The sequence below is a fragment of the Peromyscus californicus genome, unplaced genomic scaffold, assembly GCF_007827085.1.
Source record: "Peromyscus californicus insignis strain IS unplaced genomic scaffold, ASM782708v3 Scaffold_10__1_contigs__length_136768540, whole genome shotgun sequence".
In the NCBI taxonomy this organism is placed as follows: Eukaryota; Metazoa; Chordata; class Mammalia; order Rodentia; family Cricetidae; genus Peromyscus; species Peromyscus californicus.
The window spans coordinates 135,265,049-135,274,680 of record NW_026294391.1 but is presented as its reverse complement, the minus strand read 5'-3'; the positions used below and the strand labels follow the sequence as shown (position 1 = coordinate 135,274,680).

The window sequence follows — 9,632 nt, the reverse complement described above, 5'->3', positions numbered from 1 at the left end:
GCGTGCCCACTCACGCAAATCTGAACAGAACAGAACGCTAGTTTAGCGGGGAACCAATCCTCGCGAGATCTTGTTTGCACATGCGCAGTGGGCCTCACGTGCTGTTCTCTGTATAAACCCGCTGCACTTGGCACAAGAGCTTCCTTTTCTCGGCCGAGTGTGAGTGGTCCGGTTGCGTTAGTGGCAGGGGTTGGGGTGCCAGGGTAGTCATGCAGGACCCTGATGGGGGCATAGATAGGAGAGCAGGGGCTGAAGAAGGCGAGGATGGGCAGCAGAGTCCTCAAGCACCCGAAGCCCAGGCTAGCTCTCAAAGTTCGGCGACCGAAGGTGACCATGGCAGCTCCCCTCAGAGTGGCCCACAAGATTCCAGTAGCCCAGCTGCTCCTGGTAGCCAGGCTGCTCCAGGCAGCCCCAGCCCAGGGAGTCCTGTAGGGTCCGGTGCAGCCGCTGAAGAGGCGGCTGTCGTTCCCCACAGCGAGCAGCCACCACTTGTCCCTGGACCCAGCGGAGATACTGCATCAACAACTGGAAATCGACTCCTGGAGTTGTATCCTTTCCTAAGAGACCCTTTCCTAAGAGTGGCAGGGGCCACTGGATCATAGGGAGGCTAAAACTTCCGTGGAAGGCTTTCGGGGCACGGTGCACAGATGACTAGGGAAAGGGCAGATGGGTGTAGTGTGGGCAGTCCAGTGCAGCAGTTGACATCCTGACAGGACAAGGAGACTCCTTGCCTTAGAGGGCTGAAGTGTATAGAAGAAGACCCGAATCACTGGGGAGGCAGGAGGTGATTGGACTCGGGTGGCAGGAGTGCTCATTGCCAGGCAGGCCTAGGGAAGTGTATCCAGGCAAAGGGAAACTAAGTAGTGGATGGTACCTTAACCTTATCTCCTCCCAGCTCTGTAACAGTGCCTTTCAGGTCTGCAGTGGAGGCAGACATGGCCCGCAGATCCCTGGTCTCCAATTCCCGTCGCCAGCAAGTGATGGTTCAGCAGGAGCTCACAGTGAATGACAGTATCTTGTCTGTGTCAGTATTCCTAAAGTCTGGAGTAGGGGTGCCTCAGGGTTGGGAGGCAGTGTGCATTCTAGGGGTGCCCTAATGGAAACACTGGTGGACTTAATGTAAGCAGGAAGGCACGGTGTGGTGGACCTGAACAGGTCCCTCATCATTTCCCTGACAGTGCTTCTTTCTCTCAATTTCAGTAGGTGGACTACTGAAGACCCTGTCCTCTTCAGAATTTCCATCAACACTTTCCTTGACCAGCTCTCCCTGGTGATGAGAAACATTCAGCGCCTGGAGTTTGTTGCTGTTGTCAAACGAGGACGAAGAAGAAGCCGTGAATCCTAACGTGTTGCCAGATACAAGAAAAGTCAGAGGCGTTTCATGTTTTGAGTAATTGTTATTTTGCCCATAAAGGTTCAGTGTTTCAATACTGTGTGCCACATATTAGTCTCATGGTAGGATTGTTTCCCAGTTGCTGAAGGAGTGGGTGTTTAAATGTTATTGGACAAAATAAAAATTAGCAAATATTTTTCATCTGACTTTACTTTTGACTATGGCAAAAACCGCCAGATTTTCTCATCTGTGTGCTTTTGTGGAGGAGAAGTTCTGGGATTTAAATGTTTGAGCAGTCCAAAGTAATTTAAGACAATTTAGAATATGGAAGGAGAAGTGAATTACTTAAATATATTCAGAGTATTTAATTGATCTGATTTTTTTCTTTAATTTTAACATGCAATGTAGTTTATTTCCTTGTGGCAATATCATACATACTTTTTTATTGCTCTCTTTCCTTCTCTCCCTCTGTTTTCATAGCTCTTCCCACTTTAACCCTATCATATCCTGTATTCCTCTGCCTTTTATTTTCATATCATATATATTCATTCACCCTTCCCACTCCTCTTCCTTAAAGCTTTTTTCACTTCTCTGGCCTCTTTCTACTTTACTAAGTCCCACGTAAATATATCTATATAAAAAATTAGGTAATTTTTTAATATTGAACATGTTGGGTTTTTGTTTCTGAGCCTTGATTTTCTTCACTTAATATATTTTACAGCTCCATTCATTTTCTTGCAAATTGGATGATTTCATTTTTAATGGGTTAATAAAATTCTATATGTATATGAGCTTTAATTATATTATCTGTACATTAGTTGATAGACAACTAGACTGATTCCAATTTTTAGCTATTGTAAAAGAATTGCAGATAACAAGAATAACATGGGCAAGTGCCTTTGTAAGTAGGATGTAGAATCTGTTAGGTTTTTGTTCAGGGGTGCTATATCAGAGTCTTAAGGTAGTTGTATTTTTACCTTTTTGAGAAAACTGCACACTAGTGTGCTAATATTCAGTAAGATTTCCCCTTTCCCCACATCTTCACCAGCATCTGTTATCATTTGTTCTCTTGGTAACAGCCATTCTGTTTGTTTGTTTGTTTATTTGTTTGTTTGTTTGTTTGGGTTTTGGTTTGGTTTGGTTTTTGGTTGGTTAGTTGGTTGGTTGGTTTGGTTTGTTCATTTTTCCCTGTGTAGTCCAAGTTGTCCTGAAACTCACTCTGTAGATGAGGCTGGCCTCAAACTCACAGATATCCTCCTGTCTCTGCCTCCCAAGTGCTAGGATTAAAGGTATGTGCCACCACCGTCTGGTGATAATAGCCATTTTAACTGGGCTCATGGGACAGACTCTCAGTGCAGTTTTAATTTGTTTCCCTGGTGGTGATGATATTGGATACATTTTTAAATATTTTTTGGTCATTTTATTTTTTTTTCTCTTTATAACTCTCTATCCAGCTCCTTAACCCATCCTGAAATTTTTACTTATTTCACAATTATATGTAAATGCATATGTTACATAGAAAATATATTTTGATCATATTGTTCTGTTACCTCCTTCCCCCTCCTACTTTCATGTCATACACGTGTGTGTGTGTGTGTGTGTGTGTGTGTGTGTGTGTGTGTGTGTGTGTGAGAGAGAGAGAGAGAGAGAGAGAGAGAGAGAGAGAGAGAGAGAGAGAGAGAGACTTAATTTAATTAGGGTTGTTTGCCTGAGCATGGGTTATTTATTTGAGCAAGGGCAACTTAATATAACCTTTACCTCTGACAAATATGACTCATCCTCCCTCAGCAACCTTTAACTGCCTGTAGCTCCTCAGGAAAATGTGGGTCCATACAAGTCTCTCACATGTCTATGATAGAATGTTTCTGATCTCAGTCTTCTGCAGGTAACTGCTTCTGCTGTGAGTTCATGGATGCATCAGATATGTCATGCACAGAAGACAGCATTTCACAGCACTCCTTCCCATCCTCCTAGCCCATTTCTTGGTTGGGTTGTTTGTTTTCTTGTTAGTTTTTTTTTTTTTTTTTGGGGGGGGGGGTTTAGTTCTTTGTATATTCTAGATATTAATCCTCTGTCAGATGTGTAGTTCAAAAATATTTTCTCCTATTCTGTAAGCTAACTCTTCTCTCATTTGACTTTCTTTTGCTATATGGAAGCTTTTTAATTTTGAGAGGTCCTATCTGTCAATAGTTAGCCTCATTTCCTGATCATTTGGGGGTCTATTCAGAAAGCCCTTACCTGTGCCAGTATCCTTCCCTAACTCAGAACAGTTTGAAAAGTGTTGATATTAGTTTTTCTTTGACGATCTGGTAGAAGTCAGCAGTGATGCCATCTTGGCATGAATTTTTTTAGTCTTGAGGTTTTTTTAATTATTAATGCTTCTTCAATCTTACAACTTGTCATAGATTTGTTTAAATTACTTGTCTCATCTTGGTTTAATTTTAGTAGATCATATACATCTAGAAATTCATCCATTTATTTTAGATTTACCAATTTGGTGAAGCATGTGTTTTTAAGGTTTAGCCTAGTGATCTGAATTTCATTAGTATTTGTCAAAATAGCTCCCTTTTCATCTCTAATTTTTTAAATAAATCTTTTATTGTTATTTTACTTATTTCTGTAGTGTGTATGATGTGTATGTGGACAACTTTGTGGAGTTTATTCTCTCTTTCTACCTTTACATGAATTACAAGTATCAAACTCAATGTCAGGTTTGTGAAACAAGGGTTTTAACTCAATAAGCCATCTTGCCCCCCTTTGCCCTGATCTTGATTATTTCTTTCCTTTCCATCTACTGATTTTAGAGTTAGCCTGTTCTTTTTCCAAGGACCATATCATGAAGTTGTTTATTTGTGATCTCCAATTTTACAGAAAGGAGGACAGGGAATTGTGCTCATTCATGTGTGGAGGCCGGAGGTTGTTATCAGGTGTCTTTCTCTATCATTCCCCACCCTATTTAGGGGAAACAGGATTTCACTGAACATAGAGCTTGCCAATTTAGCTAGAATTCCTGACTAGCAAGCTCCCAGAGTCCTCCTATCATTGTCTTCACAGCTCTGAAATTAGAGCATGGACCACTGCACCTGGCTCTTTTTTTCCCACAGGTGCTAGAGCCACAAACTCAGGTCCTCAGGCTCCCATAGCAAGCACTTTACCAACTAAGCTATTTACCCAGCCCTGAGATTCCTCAGCTTTCTTAATATAGGCCCTAGACCTATAAACTCACTTCTTAGGACTACTTTCATCCTATCCCCTGGGTTTTAGAATACTGTTTTCATTCATTTCTAGTAATTTTTTGAATTCCTTGATTTCTTCAAAGGACTAGTCATCATACAATGGTGTGTTGTTTAGGCTGGGATTGGTGGCACATACCTGTAATCCTATATCTTAAGAGTTAAAAGCAGAAAGATCAGGGGTTGAAGGACAGCCTCAGCTACATAATGAGTTAGGGGTTATTATGGACTGCATGAGACCCTGCTTCAAAAAAAAATCAGTGTGTTATTTAATCTCTATGAGTTTGTGTATGTTCTATAGTTTCTCTTGCTGTTGATTTGTAATCTTACTCCATTGTGATCAGCTAGAACATAAGAAATTATCGCAATTTTCCCATATTTTATAAGACATGTTTTTTTTTTTGTCCGCGTATATGATTTATTTTAGAGAAAGTCCATGGGTTGCTGAAAAGAATGTGTACTCTGAAGTGTTTGGATGGGTTGGGTTTTTTTAGATGTCTTTTAAGTCCATTTGAGCTATGACATCATTTACCTTCAATGTTTCTGTTTACTTTCTGTCCAGATGACCTGCCTACTGATGAGAATAGGGTGTTGAAGTTACCCACTATTATTGTGGTGCTGAGATTAATCTGTGGCTTTACCTACAGTAGTGTTTGTACTGTGAAATTGTATACAATTTACAACAATATTTGGTGCATATACATTTTGAATTGTAATATCCTCTTGCCAGACTGTTCTTACAATCAGTGTCAAGTGATCTCCTTTGTATCTTCTTACTGGTTTTGGCTTAAACCCTATTTTGTCAGCTATTAGAATTTCTACTTGTTTCCTAATAGTGTTTGCATGAAATTCATTTTTTTCATCCTTTTACCCTAAAGAAGTATCTGTCTTTTATGGTGATGTATGTTTCTTGGAGACAACAAATAGGTGGACACTGGCTTTTTTTTTTTGACACTGGCTTTTAATCCAGTCTAATAGTCTGTCTTTTGGTGGAGTAATTGAGATCATTAACTTATTGTTGAAACGTGCTTATTATTACCTGCCACTTTGTTGATTTTGTAATGCTTTCTATTTTTTCCTACTCCTCTCATCCTTATCTGTTATTCAAATGTTTGTTCTTCCCTGTAGCCTCATGTATGTGTTTGTCTATCTCTTCAGTCTGAAGAACTCCTTCAAGTATCTTGTGGAGAGAAAGCTAGTCTAATAGTCATGAATTCCTTAAGTCTGATTTTTATCATGGAAAGTTTTCCTTTTTCATTCAATTATGACAGATGGCTTTTCTTGGTATAGTAGTCTGGTTTGGCAAATGTTGTCTTTCAAAACATGAAAAATATCATACCAAGCTCTCTGGATTTTAAAGTTTTTGTTTAGAAATTTGCAGCTACTCTGACGAGCCTTCCTTTATAGATGACTTGTTACTTCTCTCTTGCTGCTTTCAATATTTTCCTTTGTTCTGTATATTTAGTGGCTTAATTAGAATATGAGGAAGGAAAATTCTCTGGTCTTGTCTATTTGGCGTTAGAAATGCTTCTATACCTGGATTGACAACTTTCTAATTTAGGAAATTTTTTCTGTTATTTCGTTGAAAATGTTTTATATGCCTTTAGAATGGAATTCTTCATCTTTTGATCCTATGAATCTTAAAGTTGGTCTTTTCATAATATCCAGAATATCTTGGAAGTTGTATTTATCTTCTTAGTAATTTTTCTTTTTTAACATAATTTCTTTATTGATTCTTTGGGAATTTCACATCATGCACCCCAATTCTGCTCATTTCCCAGTCCTTCCATATCTGCCCTTTACCTTTGCAGCATTCTCCCCCGCCCCAAAAAAAGGAAATTTAAAAAAAATTAAAACCAAACCAAAAAAAACCCACTTTGCTCCTCTGTCTTTCCCACCTCTCCAACACCTCTGCATTGGTCTTAGTAGCATTGGGAACCTTGGTGTGTCACGAAGGGTATCCATTTGTCCTATCAGCTTTATTTGAAAATGTTCATTGCAGTGAGTCTTTGGTCTGGTTCAAGGCCTCAGACCTTCATGGAAACTCCTCTCACCTATCCGGTGACCACCTTGAGTCATGATCCTGCCAGTATCATTCCACATGGCCAGTCCCTTCACATACTCCAGTAGGTCCTAGATGGTGTAGATGTTAGGGTGGGCCAACCTAAGGCCCTGGATGTGGGTCTGTGTGCTAGTTGAGCTAGTCAGACTTGCTCAGGCATGGGGTGGAGGCAGCTCTCCTATGCCCATGCTATCAAGGCCAGCTCTCCCATGTCTGTGGTGAAGGGTGGGGCCAGCTCTCCTGTGCCTGGGTCATGTGGTCAGCTCTCCCATGAGGGTCAGGGCCAGCTGTCTTGCTGAAGTGGATCAGGGTCAGCTTTCCCAGGGCCAGCGAAGGGCAGGGCCAGCTCGGCCTGGCTCTAAGGTTTCAGCATGCATGGTTCTTATGCCCCCCAGCCTGTGGTAACATGGGCCACAGACATCAACACAGACCCCAGCTGCAGCAGGACCATGGATCCAGACATGGCCCTCAGCAGCAGCTCGGGCCCAGATGTCACCATGGCACCTGTGGCAGCTCAGGTCACACAGATCAGTATGGCCTCAGGAAGAGCATGTTGGTTGGACACCAACATGGTCTCAGGTGGCTGACCAGACCCTAGGCATCCACACAGCCCTTAGTGGTAACAGGAGCCATGGACATCAACACAGACCCTGGCTGCAGTAAGACCACAGACCCAGACATGGCCCTCAGCTACAGCTCTGGCCCATATGGTATCATGGCACCAGGTAGCAGCACAGACCATTCAGATCTGTATCGCCCAGTTGCAGCATGACAGTCAGACATGAACATGACCTGAGGTGGTGGCCCAGACCCTGAGCATCAGCATGGCCCTCAATGGTAACAGGAGCCACAGATCCTGGTCACAACAGGGCCATGGATTATCTTTTTTTCTTGTTCATATTCTAATTCTTCCATCTTGTCTTCAAACTCAAATATTCTGTCTTTTCCTTCATTTGTTCTTGTTTTTATTAATTAATTATGTGTATGTGATATGTGCATGAGGGTAAACATGCCACAGCACATGTAGGGAGATCAGAAAACAACTTTGTGGAGTCAAATCTTTCTTTCCACCTTTATGTGGGTCCCAGGGATCAAACTCACATCATGAAGCTTATAAGGCCCTCCCTGAACCATTCTATTGGTGAGGCTTTCCACAGAGTTTTTTTACATTTATTTATTTATTTATTTATTTATTTATTTTGTGTGAGTGTGGGTTTATTTGTGCCATGGCATGTATGTGGAGGTCAGAGTACAACTTTTGTGAACTCTCCTTTCATGCTGGGCTATTTCACCAGCCCTCCACCACTTTTTTATTTCATTTACTATGTATTTCAGTATGATTTTTCTGCAGTATTTCTATCACTTTATTGGATTACTCTTTAATATCTTGAATTTACTTCCTTCTTTCATTCAGATGTTTGTTTATGTTCTTTTGGGATTTGTTCAGAGAGTATTTTATTTGATTGTTTAATTTTTATTTTATATGTATGAATGTTTTACATGCATGTACATCTATGTGAAGGACAGAAGAGGGTGTCATATTTCCTAGGGCTGGAGTTATAGACAGTTTTAAGCCACCATGTGGATGCTAGGAATTGAACTAAGGTCCTCTGAAAGAGGAGCCAGTGCTGTTTAACTGCTGAGCTATCTCTCCATCCCTATTCTTTTTCTTTGAACGTACTTATAAGCATTCTTTTGAGTTTTCTGTGGGATTTCACCTCGTTCACTCTCACTGGAGACTGTTACTGTATGATTAATAATTTTTTGTTTTGTTTTTTGTTTTTCAAGACAGGGTTTCTCTGTGTAACAGCCCTGGCTGTCCTGGAACTTGCTTTGTAGACCATGCTAGGCCTGAACTCACAGAGATCCACCTGCCTCTGCCTCCCGAGTGCTGGAATTAAAGACATGTACCACCACACCCAGCCCGGGTTAATAATTTTTTAAGGAGTTACATTGCTTTGGGTTTTCATGTTACTTGTGTTTTGCATTGGTATTCACACATTTGGAACTAGGTCATGATGAATAAATTTACTTATTTATTTATTTATTTAGCTCCCTTTAATTTTTCAGAGTGAATGTGTACACTGTTTAAGAGGGACTAGATTGTTGTAGTGTTATTTTTCCCTCTGCTAGACTGGTAATTGGGGCACCAGACTCAAACTCTAGTACTTTCCAAGTTTACTTTTCACTAACTCTATTTTTCTGTTAAATTCCCAATGCTACTCCTACATGTTATCCACTAGCTGAGACAGCTCTGATTCAAAGATTGGCAGGGTACCTGGGGTGGTTGCAAACCAAACAGTCAGAGGCTATGACAGATTGGAGTCCTGCAGGATTGGGGAGCAGGGAGTTGGAGCCTCAGCAGGCCTGCCTAATTAAAAACTAGGGCAGATGAGTGGTTGAAACCTCAGCAGGCATGCTGACCTCACCCAGGAAATAGGTAGGCTGAAGCTTCATGGGCATGCAGTCCTCCATGGGGCTACAGGTTGGACTGAAACCTCATGGGTACACTGTCCTCAGTTGACAGGCAGGACTGGAGCTTCATGAGTTTATGGTTCTCACCAAGCTAAGATGAAGCTTCAAACCCACTATGCACACAGCCAGTGAATGGGCAAGTCTGAGGTAAATTTTCATCATGGATTCTGGTGCAAGGCTGTTGGGAAGGCTTAAGCAAGAAAGAAGCATCACATTCATCATCAATTGATATTTTTGAAGTAAGAAATTGGACCTGGGGGTAGTGGGTGGTGCTTGATAACTGTTTTGTTATATGTAATTTTACTAAAACCTGAGAGAACTTAATAAGAACTTAATAAGAAATTCTAAAACAGAGCTAAAATCAGCTTTCTAGTTGTGTCTCAAGCAAGCTATGAGCTACAGTATAGCGGGTTCACAGTGGCATGTGGGCTTGACCTGCAGCATGACAGATTCCTGCTGCAGTACACAGAGGCATCTCCAAGCCACACACTATGCTGCATGATGGATTTAGTTTTTGCTAGTACAGACA

General features: G+C 41.2%; 1 protein-coding gene across 1 annotated transcript; it reads left to right on the top strand.

Moving 5' to 3' along the window:
- Positions 1-209: 209 nt before the first annotated feature.
- Positions 210-1,345, top strand: LOC128116412 (EKC/KEOPS complex subunit LAGE3-like). Its single transcript, XM_052747619.1, has 3 exons — positions 210-547; positions 896-1,024; positions 1,201-1,345. The coding sequence occupies exons 1-3, from the start codon at positions 210-212 to the stop codon at positions 1,343-1,345; spliced, it is 612 nt and encodes a 203-aa protein (XP_052603579.1).
- The last annotated feature ends 8,287 nt before the right edge of the window (positions 1,346-9,632 follow it).

Bases quoted from the DNA above. Each gene is read 5' to 3' on its own strand.
- LOC128116412 (XM_052747619.1), top strand. From the start codon at position 210: ATGCAGGACCCTGATGGGGGCATAGATAGGAGAGCAGGGGCTGAAGAA. The intron at 548-895 runs GTATCCTTTCCT...ATCTCCTCCCAG, and splicing joins GGAAATCGACTCCTGGAGTT to CTCTGTAACAGTGCCTTTCA. The intron at 1,025-1,200 runs GTCAGTATTCCT...TCTCAATTTCAG, and splicing joins AATGACAGTATCTTGTCTGT to TAGGTGGACTACTGAAGACC.